This window comes from Epinephelus lanceolatus, chromosome 10 (genome assembly GCF_041903045.1).
Source record: "Epinephelus lanceolatus isolate andai-2023 chromosome 10, ASM4190304v1, whole genome shotgun sequence".
NCBI lineage: Eukaryota > Metazoa > Chordata > Actinopteri > Perciformes > Serranidae > Epinephelus > Epinephelus lanceolatus.
In genome coordinates, this window is record NC_135743.1 from 40147543 (window position 1) to 40167194 (window position 19652).

A 19652-nucleotide genomic window follows, 5' to 3' on the forward strand; every position below is an offset into this window, starting at 1 on the left:
TGCTCGTCTGCTGATGCAGGAAGGGTAGGAGTTTCATTATGAACTTGGTTTAAAGACACAGAGTTAATGAAAAGGTCTGAAGTCAGTAGCCTTCCATTCCATATTTAATTTTCATCCAACTTATTGCATCATTATTAAAAACACAAAAACAAACAAAAAACCCAGAAGATGTTATGCACTTATTATTTTCTATTACTAGCTATATTTCAGTCCAGACGTGGGACTTAGGCTAATTTAACCACTTAATTACCAACGAGCCTAACTCTAATTTGATACAATAGTATTATTGTTATTATTATTATTATAATTATTATTATTGTTATTATTATTATTATTATTATTAGTAGTAGTAGTAGTATTAGAGCAGCGATTCCCAGACTTTTTGCTTGTTTGCCCTAAAAAGGTGACGTCTACACGTGAGCCCGCACATTATGATCATATAGGCGCGAGCTGTGAGCAGTTAGCCAATCTGAAGGACAGAGGCCTGAAAGTATCCAGTGTCTTACAAGAACAAAAAACAACTGCAAAAATAGGAGCAAACAAAAAAACAATCAAACAAACAAAAACAAAACAAAACAAACAAACACAAACTTAATTTTGTGTAATTATTTCTCCCTCATTTTTCTTCATCATCATCTATCGTCATCTATCCCTCCGGTCCAGACTGGACCCTGGGGTTGATTTTAGTCTGTAGACAAATTAATCTAAATCGAAAGAAATCCATTGGGAAGACACATTTTAAATAACTAACTAATAAATAAACCAACAACTACTAACAAAACTAACAAATTTCGTTGCCTAAACCGATCAGGCAGTGAGAGCATGATTTGTTGTTGCACAGTTTATAATTCAGCACCATCACGCTGAAATCAGTCCGGTCAGATCAGCAACAGTCTTATTACACTAATCTCAATGACTAGAACGTTACTGTGTTTCGTGAACACATTATGACACATATTCTATAATAATAATAATAATAATTATCATAATAATAATGTTCGGAGTCTTAAACATGTTACTGAGGGCACCAGCAGCTCATTCGTAAATACTGAAACAAAGTCTTTTGCCAGTCACAGTGACTGTGGCGATTTTTAAGTGTTGAGAACACTCAGCCAATCAAAACTGACCAAAAAAGCTCCGTGTGGCGTAATAAAGCACCTCTGTTGCCCATGTCGATATCCCATTTACAACTGAGGCCACATAGCGCATATTCCGAGAAAAAACCCGCCGCACACAATAGTTCCAATTTTAAACTAACGGGACAAGAAGTCCATCTGCGGAGGAACACTGTGAGGAACAGTGTGAGGTGCGGTTAAAACACTGAGGTTTTTTATTTTATTTTTATATTTCTTAACAGTATTACACACTGTCATCCTGATCCTTATAACACTGCTTGTATTGTGTTGTGACTTTATGTTTATGATGTTTTCATCCACTGTAGCCTATAAATGAACAACATAAGATTGGAGCTATATTAGTCGCAGTAAACATGATGTCAGTGGTCGTTTGATTTAGCAAATAAGCAGTACATATGATAAAGGGTGATTTTTATCTTCCCTCTCTGATTCCATCTCTTTCACGGCTCAAGATATTTGTGGTGTGGGGTGTCGAAATTTAACCCAGAGTGGACAACATAGTTGAGGTCAAAGGTCACTTAGTGACCAATCTGAGTGTCATAAATAATCCCCCCCACAAACACCCCACAGAAAACAAGTAGTCCTTTTGTACACTCCAAATTAAGACCACTTTTAGCTTTTCTTCTCTCCACTTATGTAAAACCCCTCCAGCCCTCTCAGATGGGCTTCTTCACGACCAAATCATCACATGTGGCTCCTGGTAAAGTGTGTGTGTGTGTGTGTGTGTGTGTGTGTGTGTGGTGGGGAGGGTGTTCTTGGAGTAAAAAGGTGCGAGAAGCCTGAGTGAAGAGGTCTAGCCTTTAAAACAGCAGAAGTGATTTAATGGGGAAAACACAATATGGGCTGTTAAGGACAGAGGAGTACAAACCCTGCAGCCTGCATGAGCGAGATTGGCCCTTAAATTATTCATAGAGCTTCTCTCGCATGCTTACGTTGCCACACATGTGAAACAGCACAGTATGACAGCCAGACATCTTCCAGTCATGCAGGCAATGCAGAATGGAGGCAACTGGTGTTACTGAGAGCTGAGCCACACAGTCCCTGAGAGGTGATATCACTGTTATTCATGCAAAACAGTCAAGTGCTCTACGTTGCCTTACTGAGCTTTGGAATCATTTTACAATATAATAGATTTTGGAGTGACAAAGATGCAACAGAGTCGTATGTCACAATATCCTGACTGAAAGAAATCTGACTCTGTGGCCTCCATCTTTTTCATCATTCCAATTAATCCTGATTCTACTCTAAATATGTCGAGCCCATGCTGCTGTGTTTTTGGAATCATGTGGTTCAATAATAAGATGTTTCTTTTAACAACCCTACATTTTGCTTTATTCAGTATATTTATAAGAATTTGCAGTATTTGTCTCATTCTCACTTTAAGTTAAGCACAAATAATAACGGTTGATTTCAAGCTGACCCGTATCTACCTGCCTGAGTTCCTTATGCATAAAAGTACATGTAACATTTACATTTGGTTCAAGCACTTTTCTTATCTCATAGCTGATGTTTTACTTAATTAATTTTAGTCATTTAGCTGAAATTCACAGTGATAAGGCTAAACTACTTTGCAACCTGGATTGTTGGAATGAATTTCAGCTGGTGCACTAACATGAATGGATTACATCCAGATCATCTATCTCGCTTCTGTCCTCTGCTCTTTTACCTCTAATTTGACAGTGATTGTGCAGTATTAGAAAATAAATCCTGCAGATCTGTTAATGATGGGTCTTATTCAGTCCAAGTCTCCCGTCACAGCAGGATTTAGCTGCTTGGCACTCTGAGTGTAAAAACACAGATCTTAGCAGCGTCCTTGTTTCCTTTGTGTTTTCTTTGTCACTCCACCTTCCCTCCTCCACAGCTTGCTTTACTGTTACAAGGAGCTCCATATGTTGGGGGATCACACGTGCAGATCATACTAATATCCGCGGCCCTGCAGCAGTCACGCAGGATGGAGCCTCATCACAACTAATCTGCTGGCAGGGGCCGCCAGGGGCCCCGGAGAGAAACCACAGCCCTGCCGGCTGGGGACACGGACAGACGGACTGAGGGACACAGGAGACTTCAGCTACTCACTCAATACACTCATTTACTCAGGGAGGATAAACTGCGGAGAATAGCCTATCAGGATACTTTATTCTGTTTCAGTATCACCGCGATAAGACGGGTCTGACTGATACTGCAGGGAAAGATGGTCTAATAGTGCGCGATCAGGACAATTAAAATAGGCTACACCAAAGTAATGTGCTGAAGCTTTAAAAAAAACCTATAGTTTTTTTTTAAAGCTTCAGCACATTTTTCATAATAGATTTAGAATATATTCTAAATCTATTATGAAAAATGTGCACACGAGTCTATATTTTCTCCACTTATAATCGCCTATAGGCTACACATTTCCTTGGGAGTAACGCTCAAACATTTGACAATGTATGAAGTGGACGATGAGAACAAAATAAAAAATCAGCTTATTGGCATGTCATGTTTGCATGGAGAGTTTATACAACGAATTTATATATTTATTTTATTAACTTACTATTATTATTTTCTAAGTGTGTCAGTCAGATATCTGAAACGAGGACAATATAACTTTTCATTCCGGAAAAATGACAGAGAAAGCTGTTGAGTTACAAACTAACACACAGTAAATTACATTTACTTAGCAAAAAGGACGACCAAAAATAAACACTTATGCAAAAGTAATACGAAAATAATTAATAATAGCTTAATAAAAAATACGCGCAGCCTATGCCACAGCACCATTCAAGTAAAATATACTACTGGTGCTGTAGCCTATCCCACTAACAGGGTAACAGTAATGGTAATAATAAAAATACCAACCGAAATAAAAAGAAGATGAATGCCATAGGAGCTTATTTTCTTATATAACCATCATTATTATTATAATATTATAGTCATTACTAATTGTAATAATTATTATTATTATTTTCTTATGTGTAATTATATGTATAATTATAGCTACAATATAATTGTTTAACTTTTATAATTATCATTATTTAGTTGTTATACTGTTAAATTAATATAATTGTTGCTACATATCAATTTTTTTATTTATTTAATTTTGTATTATTTCATCCACACTATTTAAAGACAGTCCACTTACCTTCAGGAAAGACTATTCTCATTTTCAGGTAGCTTGTTGTGAGCCGGATGATTGAGGCTTTATCCAGCTGGGAGGTGATGGCGGACGGCAGTGGCAAGAGTTTAGCTAGTTCATAAAATTCACTGTTTTCCTTTTCCCGTCGAGTCCGGGCGGCATTTTTAGATTTCTCCTTCATGTTGTCGTCTCTGTTTCACCGACTACTCTTCCGCTCTCAGCCCCGCTGCGGTCACTCGGTGTCCAGGTGTCTCATAGCACAGGAATGGAGCTGCGACGTCTCCGCACATCAAAGTCAGATCTCTCCCTCCGCTCGGCCTAAAATCCACAGCTGCTGGTGAGTCAACACATTCCCATATTTCCAGGTGTTCCAACGTTGGCGACGAGCGGGAAGCGGCTAATTCCTGGATTTCTGAGGTTTGTAGTTTCGCTTTGGTCAGCCCATTGGAGGGCTCACTGCACACTTAGACCCATCGTAACCTTACCTGATGTTCAAATGCACTGTGACACCGGTGGGGACATGCGGCCCTGTGGGATGAAACATGTGGAGGGTAGACTTTATTGGTACCGACATTTGAGGTGACGCATCATTTATGTCTGTCTATAAACAGCATGCTGAAACTAAAATGACACTTGTTTGAATCTTTCTACAGAAATGCAGTGGCTGTATTTTTTAATTCACTTTTAACTACACATCTAGGCTATAGGTGCTTGTTCGCTCACCTCGGCGCAGATACGGAGTACAGTTGGCTAAATGGACGCCTGTTGGGCTTGAAAGTGTCCCGGCAGAATCTCCAAAAAACCCAGCATTCGCATATCTTCCATCCTATGTGATGTTACGGATAGCGGCGCATCCAGAGCCTCCTCAGTGCTGCAGGCTCGAAGACCCACCCACTGCAGGCAACTCTGCTCCCATTGGACGATTGGATACCCTGTTGGCTTACCTATTGGCTACACCTTGTGATGATGCGCTCCAAGGGGAACGGGGATTGGCTGGTGAAAATGTTCACCTCTGCCACAAACTGGATTGAAAAATCCCCCAGAGTTCGTTCACTCTCTTCTGGGAGAAGACAGTATGCCGATCTTCTTTTAAAATAATGTTATTTTAAAGGTTTATTGGCTATCAACAAAAATACATATTTAGCAAAGATTGTTTTACAGCCATTTAGCAATCTGAGGGATTCTCTTTCATTCGGCAGCACACATTGACTTACATAACGATGTGGCGATGGTTAGCCTACTGCTGCAGAGCTTCCTCATATTTTAGTGAGAGTTTGGCACATTAAGTGTAAATGGTAGGCTATTCATGTGGAAGCAGAGGCACCTTTAACCTGTGCAAAAAATAGAAAATGCCGAGCATAGTAAAACATGGTGTGTTTAGTATTGTTGCTGGTGTTACTGTTTTATTTAGTAGGTTATGTAGCATATTTATGGCCCATATGACACATAGGCTACACTTAGATGTACGTCCTCTGCATCTGAAATAAAGCACAAATTGTTTTCAAACGTGTTGTTAATGAAAAGTCTGATGGATTTATCCTATGTAACTAATCATTTATTCGTTGTAGGGACTGTTCATTACTTATGGGGGGCGGGGTGTGCGCGCAAAAAGTGGTAGGCATGTCAAATATTTTTTGAAGCACTAGAGAGGAGCTTGTGTTTTTTGTTGGTTTTTTTTTTTTTTTTTGCTTAGAGGCATATAAATTTAAATGGTTGAAATTGTATTTATTTTACCACAGATTTTTAAAGAAAACATGCCTTCCAAACCTGTGCATGTTTTCTGCAAAAAATTGCCAAAATACACCATTTATCACAGCCAGGAACTATAAAAACAGAAACTATTGTTTGATTTCCAAATTTCTGATAATCTTTGGACACATCATGTGTGAGGAACACTTCCCTCAGGAAAAAAAAAAAAATATGTATGTATATATATATATATATATATACAAATTGAGCATAGGCCTATAGGCTAATAGTATCATTTCATTTAAATCACTTTATCCTAGATCTCATTTAAACATTGCGTGAACTAACCAGTGTGAGCGCAAGAATGAAAAAAAAAACAAGGCTTTGTTTAAACTCCAGAATTTCATCCTCAACTTTTAACTTTTAAAATTGGAACATCAAAGGGTGAGTTTTAAAAATCCAATAACTAATTTATGATGGAGGGAAGGTCATACATTTTCCGCCAATCTCTCAGGAGGCTCAAGGAAAAATATTTGCTGCTTTGGGGAGGGTAAAAATCACACCCCAGCCACCCCCCTCCTCTGATAAGTAAAGAACAGTCCCTTATTAGATTGGAAAATAAAAATGTAAGACTAAAGCACAAGGCACGATTTTTTCATGATGTTCTGCACAGAGAAGTAAGCAAAGATTCATTTTCAATTCTTTGTAATAATTTTTGAATCATATATTAGGCCTAATAAAACATAGAATATGGCCCATAATGTCTTGTGTCCACAATGGAAACAAATGCAGATCTAATTCTCAGCCCTTCCGATGAACTAGGCTGTATACCAGCACAATAGTAAACAATACAAGCCAACAAGTTGACTACTTCATATTAGCAGAAATGCCATAAGGCTTCACATGGTGTTTAGAGAAGCCCTGTCTGATTCCGTCTGCATCTGCAACCTCAGCTTATCACTAACACCGAGATGTTTCTGTGTAGGTATGGGTGATTTAACACACGTGTTGGTGGCTTCATACAATACTTTCTCCAACTCGACTTTTATACAGCAGCCTATCTGTATTAATGTGATCATAAGGAATTATGAATGCATTATAATTCCCAGTGTCATCATTGTTCACCATATCATCGGTAGTGTTAAATAGTTTTCATGCTGTTTGGAAAGCTGACATTCTGGGCTGCTGTCCTTTTCCAACCCATGGACATGAGGATGATGATGGTGGTGGAGCGGGCACACGCCGTCATGGCTCTCTCTCCCTGTCTGACTGCGGCCGCTGGGTAATGGGATCCAGCCTGCGGTGAGGAAATCATCCGGGGTGCCGGAGGCGCACGAAATGGTTGACGCTGGTTTAACCTTCGCTTCAACTCCAAATGTACTGGTAATTAGACTGCGACTGTGGAAAATATGACGATCCAAAATACTCCATGTGATTAAGTCTCCGTGCAGTCAGGAAGGACTTCAGCCCAGATATCACAACAGGATGATAATATAGCCTATTGTTAGAAGACCAAGGCTTCACTGCTATTTATTAATATTATAGAAAAAGACATAATCTAACAAATGTTCCGGTACAAAATGGTATATTAGTAGCCTATATATTACTGATACGCAAAAGTTACACTGTGTGGAGCTTAAATACTTTCTAATTAATTCTTGATAACACCCAGAAAGTTCCGTTTGGGCCGCTGATTTAACATAACAGCTGACATGCTTGAATTGTCTTGAACAGATAATGCAACAGAACATATAAGTATTGTTATACATCGTTATGCTATGATTATTCCAGGTTCTTAAATGTGTGAATTTCCTTCTCTGGATCTTGCATTAGAGTAAATATTTTTGGCTTTTGATTGGACGAGAGACATTTAATTTTATTGCAAAATAATTAGCAGATTAATCCTAAATGAAAATAATCATCAGCTACAGCCCTAGACACAGCCCAACACATTTGTTTAAGAATATACATCATGTAGGTAAGTATAATATAAATCATAAAAGGTCCTAATTTTCACACAGGGCCTCTTTACAGAACATGGCCTTGGAATAAGGTAAAACAAACAGCAGGACTGGTGAGGATTTATTGTGTTTTAAATGCTGTTTAAATACATTAACTAAATTTGCAGTCGGTGAAACTGCCACAGAGGTATTGCCTCTGGGCCTCTAAGGCTCAGAAGGGCAATTGCCTGCTTAGTGAACCAGCTTTGGGCCCCAAAATCAAGAGGCCCCTAAAGCTTTAGTCTTCTTATGTGTAACAGGTTTGTTGCTCACTGAACATTTATTTGGAAATATGCACCACTAAGACACGTCATCTGACATAAAGTGGGTCTTGCTGTACTACCTCGCCTTAAAGTCTCATCCCGCGAGGATCCCTGCAGCATGTTCCAGTCTGAAGATCTTCATTATTTTAGTTTTGTGTTAATACGTTACATATTCCTGAGTTGATTTGTCTCATTGCGACGCAGCAAACCTGGGGTCATGTATTTCAGCCTGGAAAACTGAACACACTGCACAGAGAGTGAGAGGGATTGGCGGTTTACGCTGGCGACTGTATTTTGGTCAGATGTAGTTTCAACAACATGTAAGCAGGGTAAATCAGCAAGTGGAATTTGGGTTTTGGTATTTTTTTCAACCCAGCAACACAGAAGATCTATACAATCAGTAATATAGGCTAAAATCAATAAAAATTCAGTATCTGACCTTCTGTTCAGATTTGTTTGGGTTACGTTCACACAAGGAAACCAATCAGGAATTACATTTCTGCTGCTGAGGGGCATAGCCTGGATTCTTCAAATACTATAAATTCAGATTCTCTCCAGTGCAACTCATCCCACACAGAAATCTCTGACTAACCATCTGTATATAGTGACTTGGTTTAGCAAAACAAAACGAATCCTATAAGCCACTATAAGGGGCTGCTATACCGGCACTTCTGAGTTGACGCCTCTGTCTTCCGTGGCCTATCTAATGAATGAGACTGAGGAACGTCCATGCAATTATCAAAGATTTATTCCTTATCTTCTATTTAAATTACATGTGGCAGAACTGTGCACACACTTACGTACATACCAATAACTTGTGTGCAGATCAAACAAATCACGCATTTAACACCAATACCATGACTATGATGACAGATATGACGATCAAAAACTGTTGGCTTCTACCGGTTAGCAACAACGCACCTGTGTAATCACCTCTTTTTCTACTCATACTTTCCTCGCACCCTACAGTGCAGAATGATACCAGAGCGCCCCCAACGGCGGCCACAGGTAAGTACATCAAATGAACATGAACACCAAAATGGCTCTAACACCATCAAAAAACACGTTGTCTGGGAAAGAAAAAACAAAACAAAACAACAACAACAAAAAACAATTAATTATTATCCTTTGTTTTGGGTAAATGCCATCTCCCACATGCTGTTTTAAACCCTTCAACACACTGCCTCATGTGACCGTGGTGAAAAAAACTACATCCCTTAATTGTGTCATAGTTTGGCTTACAACGGTAAAACATATTTGGTCCAAAAAAAAAAACCTATAACAAAACAGATTATGTCTCAAAGATCCAACAATGTGTGAATAATTGTAGAATATCAACTCCTCAGGTCAACAAACCTCCAAAATTCCCACCAGTATTGCAGGGGACGTGACCTCTGTGTCCTTTTGTTGCTATCTGCTGCTAATCTGACTTGGAGGGATCTCTGGAATTTTCCGGTTACTCCAAGCCCTTATTCCAGCCCAAACTCAGTTATCTTGTTGTTTTTTTTTACAGTTTGAACCCAGTGGAGACAGTGATTCAGCTTTTCTCTGAAGTTTATTAATGAGAGCCAACATGAGAACTGGATTAGGGCCCAGCTTTTTAAATGTAAACAGGCAAATCAAATGTGATACAGTCAAACACTCAGTCCTTGGTTAATTCCAATTTGGCTTCAGTGTGCCATAATCTGCATGTAGTTTAAAACATCAAATCAAATGCACAGACAGTCAACACAGGCAGCGACTACCTATTTCTGTTGGCTTCTGTTTGATTATCAGGACTTCTACATAACTTTTTTTTAAAATTCAAATTTAATGATGACTTTACTTGTGTCAATGCAGGTAATTCTTAAAGATACAGATCCTGTAGGCATAGCCGACTTCAGCCCAAAGGTGTAATAGAATTGATACTGTATCACAGATACTGTACCATGGTGGCTGAGCCATTACCATTTAATTATAATTTTCCTTACACCATTCCTGGATGTTTCTTGCACTGTAATGTTAGCTTGTTAAAAACTACGCATCATCCTGTAGAGAGGGAAAGTTCCTCCCCTTCCGGTGAACCACCATGGCAGTGGCAACCCAGAAATTTTTCATAGGGGTGGCCAGATTCTCTTATGGTGCTGAAGTGTATGGGCTAGTTGAAAAACAATGTCTATATGTAGAGTTACTACTTACTCTTTACTTTGTTTTTTTATTTTACAGTTAGTATTTCTAATTACGAATTATCTGATGTGCTGACTGACGGTACTGATGTACAGTTAACATTTTGAGTTCCACAACAGTCCTGTTTTGTTATGTATCTCTATGTATTAGGCGATTCATTGTTCTTCAAACAGGCTGGTTGTCCTTTTCCTTAAAAAGAAAAATATGCAGCTTTAATTTGAAGGAGTACATTGATTACAAGGAACAAGACATTTACTGGGAACAAGCCTACTTAAGTTTAGGGGAGACTCATTGGTACCCACAGAACCCTTTTTCATTTAGATATATTGAAGTCAGAATTCAAGGGACCCTTGTGAAAATTGCAATGCAGGTTATTTCCACTGCAAAATTTAACCTAACATTGAAGCATTATTTATTCCCTTTCCAGTCAAAATGCCAACATGGCTGGCACCAATAAATGCCTTAGGTTATCTACGTAGTTTCACAAGATAACATCTTACCTATTGTCATGCTAGTTTGAAAGAGCGTGCCACAGCCTCTTACAGACAGTAGCATAAGCCTACAACTCATTTTCACCACAGGGTGGTGACTGACCTGAAAGAACTGCCAGTTTCTTGACTTGAAAAACTATGTTTTAAATTGACAAAAATCAAATTATGTAGTTCATGACACAATTCAACCAGGATCAAAAATGATTTTTCTTGCTATTGACTACTATACATATTGTTTCCAAATGAAGGTCCTGTGGACACTGGAAAAGGGACTTTGCCTTTTTATTAGTGCTTAGCCCAGTAATATTTTGTTCATATTGAAGACTCTGCTGCTACCACTGAACATGCTGGTGACAACGTTCATTGCCAACAGGCCTTTTTCACACAAGACTTGTTGACATGACACAGTAGCAGAAGCACAGGTGTAAAATCTAATGAATGGTGGCTGAATTCCATTAAGCTGCTCCAGTTTCAGGCTCCTGGTTCTGTGCATGCTGGCTCACTGTCACACTCACTGTCATGGCTTACTGGGACACTTGAATAGAATAAAGCCATCCATAATGTTATTAGTAACACCTGTGCTTTTCCTGCTATGACCAGTCATAATGTCTGCTCTGAAGAAAGGCCTTCACAGGAAGCAGTGTGGCCATTAGGTATTGAGGCAGATGTAAGGGTGTGGTGACAGGGTGGTACTGTAGATGGGTGTGTAGGACATCTGACTTCAATGCCAGAGACTGAAGTCTGGATTTTGTCTCAGGCCTAAAATAACTTGTTTTTCTTTTCAGCCATAACCATGATCTCTCCTTGATTCTAACCAAGTGTTGTAGTTGCCTAACTTTAACCACAGTTTATAAACGGTACACAGTATAACCAGTATTTTGTTGGAATCACAATGGTCAGTTTTAAACTAGTATCACTGCCTCACAGTTGTTTGCCTCTGCAAACCAGTCAAGTAAGTTTACATCCATGACTCAAATGTAGCCAGGACAGTAGACAGTACTTAAAATATGGATGTTGCTGCAAAGAAGCTACATATTCTAAAACATGGGTGCTTCACACATTTTCAACCCAGCAGCACAGAAGATCTATGCAATCAGTAGTATATAATCAATAAAAAATTCTGTATCTGACCCTCTGTCCCTGAGCTATGGTGTTGAATAGTGGCCAGAAAAGTGTTTTTGTAGAGCATCATAATGTCACAGTGAAGTTGACCTCTGACCATTTGGATATAAAATTTTATCACTTCATTCTTTTATCCTGTGAGACATTTGTGTGAAACTTTGTCATAATTAGCGTATAAGTTATAGAGTTATGGCAAAAATGTTTTTGAGAGGCTATAGCAACCTTGACATTTGATCTTTGACCATCAAAATCAGTTACCCTTAAGTCCAAGTGGATGTTTATACCAAATGAAAGGAAATTCCCTAAAGGCATTCTTGAGATGTCATACTCACAAGTGTGAGACAGGCGCAAGGTCACAGTGACCTTAACCTTTGACCTCCAAAATTTACACAGTTCATGTTTGGTAACACGTGGACGTCAATGCCAAATTTGAAGAAATTCCCACAAGGTGTTTTTGAGATATCATGTTTAAAAGAATGAGAAGAACAGGGTCACAGTGACCTTGATCTTGGACCTTTGACTACCCATATCTAACTGGTTCATCCTTGAGTCCAAATGGACATTTGTGCCGAATTTGAAGAAATGCCCTCAATGCGTTTTTGAGATATCACATTCATGAGAATGTTTTGCTGTCGTCAGTGTGGAGTCATAAATAGGATCAAAAGTGACACAGCAGAGCCAGAGATTTTCTCTTTCTCATTCCACACTTCCCTCTCGAAACCTGGCGCCTACATGAACCACAATGCACCTCGACCGGTGATGGTATGGTCGGTTTTTCAGGTGTGTTATGCTAGTAAAGCTACAGCCGACGCTGACTCAAGTGACATCACTTGAAGACATTCATCAGACTCTGCCCAGCTGGAGTCCAAGGCTTTATACAACACTTTTCTGTAACACACGTCGGTTTGTGGTTTGTGATTTGAATGCACAGGGCTGAAACACTGAATATGGTGAACATTTATTGATTATATTGGTCTATTTTCTGTCAGAAAAATATTTCTTATTGAGGGATGCTTCATGGAACTTGGAACAGAGTAACACGTGACTTGTTAACATGACTCTCTAGTAGCCAGCGTCACATATTGGATGTTGACTGGAACTGATTTTTTTTTGAGTCAATGTTGAAGAGCTCAGTTTGCCTTAAACTACAGTGACATACAGATGGTGAGTATTCCACTGGCATAAACTCTGTTCCACTTCAGGTCTGTAGCCTTCAATGGACGTGTGGTCTTTTAAGGTCTAAAAACTAGACAACTGAAGCTGTAACCATTCCCCAAATTAGAAAAGGCTACCCAAACTTCAGCACAGCACTGTTTCTGACACTTCACAACCATAAGCTGTCAGGTCATCCAACAGTGTCTGGAACCTCATATCCAGTGGCAGAGTTAGAAGAAAGGGTAGAGTTGGTTTGGGTTATGCTTTTGCTGGTTCAGTTTGGTGTATGAGCTTAAACCGATTGGATTTTATGCAAAACCAACCCGGTCTCACACCGAAGTCATCAAGTACCAGTGCTTAGGCAGTGACTTTCGGTATCAGACACCAACGAAAAAGACGTTTTTTCACGTCGGCGTGACATGCAGCTGGTTGCCATTATTGTGTAACGGCAACCAGCGACATCAGGGGAATATGTGGCCAGACAACAATGTAAGTTAAGGTGGCGAAAGTCCAAGTAGGGTGGGTGGGAAAGTTGCTGGATAGGTCCTACAACCACTGACTTTCACCCAGGAGGTGTTCGGTTCTTGTGTGACTGTAAGGCCAAACCCGGTTCAGTTTTTCTAAACCCAACCATGTGTGTGTGTGTGTGTGTTGGCTAAATGTAACCACGTGCATTTGTTGTTGAAGGAAGAAAAAAATGTCAATTCGCAGTGTTGTAGCGACACTGTACGTTTATTTTGAAAGAGATTGTATGCAAACTGTACATTTTCTGTGAAAACGTAAGTATATTTTGAAAACAGACAATGCATGTAACAGGCTGAGGGTGACACAGCATCCCAGAACCTCATCAACCAGTGTATCCAGGGTACTTTGCACGTCATATCTTGATGTAGAAATGTTGATATGTGAAGAGGTTGGAGTGAGAATGTGTTGGCAAAATGGCTGAACTGGCATTTGTCATTATTCCACGTTCTGGTAAATTAAAAAATAGCCTACATTAGAGACCTGCGCTGATGACATCATGGTGCAAAATCCAACAATCTGACAACATGATTATTAACATTATTATGTTTGTTTACAGAAGGACTAACAGAGCCACTAGTGTCTGACAGGCTCTGAGCCGAGCACCTAAAACATGGAGGAGATCAAATTCAGTAGAAGAGGGAAGGGAGACAAGCGCCATGCTGCGTTTGTTTACAAGACTGGTGAAGTATTTCTTGGGGTGACGAGAGGAGACTTGAAAGAGATAGTCTATCAAGACAACTAAAACTGCACCAACATGGCAACATTTTGGATTTGAAGCCGATGAAAGAGGTGTCTTAACTGGCTGCTGACTTTTGGTGGACACCATGTTTCTATTCATTGCTGATGCTCACTTTGAAAGTGCCGCAGTGTATGAGGAACAGCTGATTCATGAAGTTGAAATGAGGAATAATCTATGTGACATCTTCTTATTTCACTACAGACACCAAAATAAGGTGGCAGCTAGAACACCAGAAAGCTGAAAGTTTCTGGTAAATGACCATCACTAATAACAACCTACTTGCTGCTGGCTATATTGCATATCAATTCCGATAAATATCACAATAAAAAACTTGTGTTTTGTTTAAAAAATAGAAACGTAGGAAGACAGCAGTGCTCACCTATCATTTAAGTGGTTAGGTCTGCAGTCTGATCATGAGCGCACAGCTGATAGCTACTTGGTTTGTTTACATGATTTGACAGAAGTGCATATTTAGTGGTTTTCGCATGGACAGAGAGCTCCAATGTTCCATGATGTAGCAGCTGAATCAAATGCGACTAAATCTTGTGGTAAAATTCTGTCTACTGGTCCAACCCGGTGTCTGACTTAATATCAAACCCGTCTAAAAAATGTTTAGATCGGCCCAACCCTTGAAATGGAGGTTCAAGACATATAACCGGCCAATTGCCCACTTTATACAACCACTGGCTGGGGGTGAACATACAGGAGTAAAAGTGGACAAGGTCTGAACTTCTGTCTTAAGCACTACTTCCGCCAGTTTTTGTGCGTACAACCAAGTGAAACACCATCAGTGCCTGTGAGGAGAGGCTGTCTGAATGTGTGTGCTGTTATTTCCATCTGTACAATTCATCATGTTGAGACTGCAAAGACAAACACACACAGAGGTCTCAAAGAGAGATCTAGGAGGCACTGAGTGTACTGTAGCAGGTTATGAAGGTATTTTTTTTCTTTTGATGTGGTCAGATGACACATTGTGCGACCTAGTTCATCTAAAGCTTACTGAGGCCTTTAGTCACACTCAGTACGTTTACATGCACAGTTAAGTGGAGCTACAGTTATAGCTCGACTAGGCCATTTAATTGGACTTGTGTCCTTGTCCCAGTATACAAGCACGGGAGGGGAATCGATTTATTGACCGAAGTATGTCTGACTGATAGGTGGTGATATGCCCCCTTTCAGTTTGTGAGTATTGGACCTTTTTCCAGTTGACCTATTGCGTCACAGACCAAACAATCAGCAAACAAGTTAGCTACGGTTAGCTAGCAGCATCCCATCTGTGTACTTTAAAACTTTAAAATATTTAACTTTCAGCTGACACAGCATGAGCTGTGTCTCCTCCTCGCCAGTTTGGGCCCATCTGACTGTATACATGCAGGAGTAATTCAACTCCCAATCATGTGGGTGTGTTGGTAAAATTTCGGTCGTGCTAACATGTTTACATGTATTTATAAAGTCTGGCTTTAATCAAACTAACACAATAAATCAATTTTCTATAAGGTCATGTAAGTGCACTGACTGAGACAAGTGACCAGCTTTCAAGGAATTTTTAGACACCAAGAACCTTTGGCAAAGGAAAGCTTTATTTCAGGGCCACATGTGGAATGGGACAGCCTTGATACCCAAGAACAATGTATTTGGTCGAGAAAAACGGACCATGACGGAGACACCTTCTGAAATGGGACATAACTGTTGTCCATCAGTGATGGTGCTGTGCAGCATTGGTCAAAGGATAAACACCTGCTGTGACATCACTGATTAAGGTGTGGCCACAGCATAAAACACTTGAAAGTTCCTGATGAAAATCAGTGTTAAATTAGTAAACTAAAAGTTCTCTTTGAAAGAATCACAAGATATTTTTCTATACCTTCCATTTCACACTGAAAAAAAGAAATTCATAGAATAGGCACAAATGTATTTTTTTCTGCGCCAACAGTAGCTTCATTTAACCAGAATGTAATGCATTCACAACACAAGTTTTAAGCAAGAGGTGAAGTTCACTTAGAAATTACAAACTGAAGCAGAAGTAGGTAAGTTGGGCTGATACAAAGTGTGTAAAGCAAAATAGTAAATTTGAACTTGTCACCATAAAACAATCAATGACATCACTGATCACCACAGATCAGTGACACAACAGAAAAAGCCTTTAACACAGTCAGATGTGTTTCAGATTCATCCCACTCATGTGTTGATGACTGAGTTTTTCTGTCAGTGCTTCTCAGGTGAGGGACAGCTCAGTCACTGAGTCGGACACCTCTGTGTTGACCTGAGCAGCGATGCTGGGAGGTGTTACATTCAGGTGGATCTCGTACTGCTGGTCCAGACCCAGGTAGCTGTCACTCATCAGGTACAGTGTGTAGATACATCTGGAACCAGAAGGTACATGGATCAGCAGTAAGAACACAAACATGGACACACAGGGCTTGTTGTGTATGTTTTCTGATAGCAATGGTCGTTTTCTTGAAATGCAGTTCCCTGTAATTTGTGTTTGTTCCATGCAAAACTTTGATATCACATTTTTTAGCTTCTGCAGAGCTTCTGCACAGCATAAAATATTTGTTCCTTCTGTTCGGTTCAAGGATAACTCTGGTGATAATCTGTATTTTTCTTATTGTTAATAAATCCTATTTGACTAAGTCTCACATACATCATTCTGCTGCCCCAAATACTCACAACAGCACCAAAGAAAAAGGTTTGCTAAAAGCTACAGTGGAAGCTTTTTTAGTAACGGGGCTGGATATTGGTACTTGATACCTTTAAGTTATCAACTGAAATAACCCAGTAGCAAGTAGTATCAAAACTTCTCTCGTCAAGCAATACCTGCATCTATTCCCTTTTGTATCCAGATCTAGAGACAAAATGACTATTAGTATGATTTTACATGCAGCCAATCACCTCAAACTTTCTTCGATTTTAATGCAACATGTAATTGGCCCACTACCGCAGCAGCTACAACTGGTACAGTCTGTAGTGTGGTGAAGTGCGGTCTGTTTGGCAGAGCTGGCAGTTCAGATTGCTGAGATGCCACGAAACCTTCGAAAGTAGGGTGATACTACATACCTGTGGCATCTGGTGGTATTTTACTCAACTGAATGCTTCCATTCACATGTAGCCTAAACAGATATCTGTATCTGTATGCAGAATCATTTTGGCTTTCTTTTGTTGTCCGTTTGTACCGTATTGACCCATCATGATTGAGCAGCAGGTAAACAGTCCATGTGGAGAGCAGAAGAGGCAGACGCATTGGCTGAATCGCAGTCTCAGAACTATCCCCTGTCGACGAGTTAGCTTTATATTAGCTTTTTTAAAGTGTATCTGCGTTCATACACAGATATCTGCTTTTAGAGATTGGTCGAAATGAGTGGTGCATGGAAGTGAAGCCTGGTTATCAGTTGGCTACACCGGATCTCCTTACTTATTGGCCGTTGCCCTCAGAGGCTTATCATCATCAGACCGATAAGCAATGGATTGTGAGATCGCATCATAGGTATTGAAAAAAGTACAAAAAAAGTATTAAATAAAGTACTCTATTGGTATCAGTTTCACTTTAAAGCCACAGTGTATAGGAATTTCTCCCATCTAACGTTGAAATCATATATTGTATTCAAACAGATGGCGCACTCTAGCGCCTCACTGTTTCAAACACGTATTACAACAACTGTAGCCGCTGTGTACCAAAAAGCTATGATAATGCTGATGAAACCATGTCATCCGATACTACATGGAGTATTCATTCAGGCTCCTACACAGACACACGCGATGCGAGTTGACAAACCCCCTCCTCACCATGCTGGCTGTGTTTACAACGTAGGACTGTTGGGGCGGATGTAAATTGAAACAAACCAATCACGTCTTGTTCTTTGACAACTGACAAGTGGCTCAACCTCACACACCTCATCCCTCTCCTCGCATTACTGTGCCGCTAACAGCTGTTAGTGGCCAGCGGCACTACTGCCACATAACAAAGTCCCACTCTTTGAGCATAATGCAGGATCATGTATTATGCAGCATCACGGGAGACGGAATCCTCGTCGCCAAGAAAGTGCAAAAGGGAATCAAAAAGGCAGCGTGACCGGCGAATGAAAAAAACAAGGGTCAGCATTGCGGTTGCCTTTCCCAGGTGGAGAGAGCTGCTGAAGGAGAAAGGTAATACAATCACAGGCCAGCGCTAACAGCGGCTAACAGCTAACAGCGGCGCAGTGATGCGAGGAGAGGGATGAGGCTGTTAGTGACTGGCGGCTAACAGCGGCTAACAGCCAACAGTGGCGCTGGCCTGTGATTGCATTACCATTCTCCCTCAGCAGCTCTCTCTACCCCGATGTGGGCCTTCGTTTTTTTAATTCGCCGGTCACGCTGCCTTTTCTATTCCCTTTTGCGCTTTCTTGGCGACAAGGATTCCGTCTCCCATGATGCTGCATATGCATGATCCTGCATTATGCTCAAAGAGTGGGACTTTGTTTCAAATTTGCCAGGGTAGTAGCGAAGCGCCTCTTGCTCCTCTCCTTCGGCTCCTCAGTCACGCAGTGCTGGCCTGGCTCTCAACGAAAACGCCGAAGGCGGTGCTGTATGTCCCTTGCTGGCGGGTGTATTCTCAAGATGGCAAAACGTAATGGAACCCCACAGACGACTTACCCGCACAATGTACAAACAAATCCGAAATTCTCCTTTTACGAGAATAAGTTAGATTATTGGTGGAGGTAATAGTACACCAGTGATGACATATTTATGAATGCAGACATCAGTTTTTGCCAATAAACAACTGAAAATGTTACACAATGTCCCTTTAAGGGGACTGGTATTGTAATTTTTTTAAACAATACCCAGCCCTATTTAGGAAATGATTAAACCTGTTTTTTTTTTTTGTTTTTTTTTTTAAACATTGTCTTTATGAGCCATTTTTAAAGATTTAAATCTTCAGCAGGAACCAATGACGTTAGAGCTGAGAGCCACAGACAGTAGAGATGTCAGAAGACAGACTAATATGTTGTCTTGGTCTTTGGTCACTGCCCGCAGTCTAGTTTCCATAATAACAAGGCAAACCATCTAAAGCTAGCTGAAGAAACAATCGTAACGTAATTCACAGTCCTCGCTCTCCCCTGAGAATTGATCAAAATGATTGATATTCCTGTTTGTAAAACCCATCGTATGTCATGAGTTCTTAGACCAGTAGGGACCATGTCACAACTTGCAATCTGGTCTTTAATTGTTAAATAAAAGTGTTTCTCAAGCTAATATTGCACTTCCTTTCAGTCAC

At 40.1% G+C, this 19652-nt stretch overlaps 2 protein-coding genes across 2 annotated transcripts in view; both read right to left on the bottom strand.

Moving 5' to 3' along the window:
- The window catches only part of sim1a (SIM bHLH transcription factor 1a), a 29357-nt gene extending 24257 nt beyond the window's left edge, over positions 1–5100 (bottom strand). The window contains exons 1-2 of the mRNA XM_033641342.2: positions 4975–5100; positions 4258–4779 (exon numbers count right to left, since the gene is read on the bottom strand). Coding sequence (XP_033497233.1) covers positions 4258–4432 — 175 coding nt within the window. The 5' untranslated portion in view covers positions 4433–4779; positions 4975–5100. The remainder of the gene's footprint in view (positions 1–4257; positions 4780–4974) is intronic.
- Positions 5101–15961: 10861 nt separating this feature from the next.
- Positions 15962–19652, bottom strand: part of ascc3 (activating signal cointegrator 1 complex subunit 3) — a 257950-nt gene continuing 254259 nt past the window's right edge. The window contains exon 42 of the mRNA XM_033639918.2: positions 15962–16764. Within this exon, the coding sequence (XP_033495809.2) occupies positions 16617–16764 (148 nt within the window). The 3' untranslated portion in view covers positions 15962–16616. The remainder of the gene's footprint in view (positions 16765–19652) is intronic.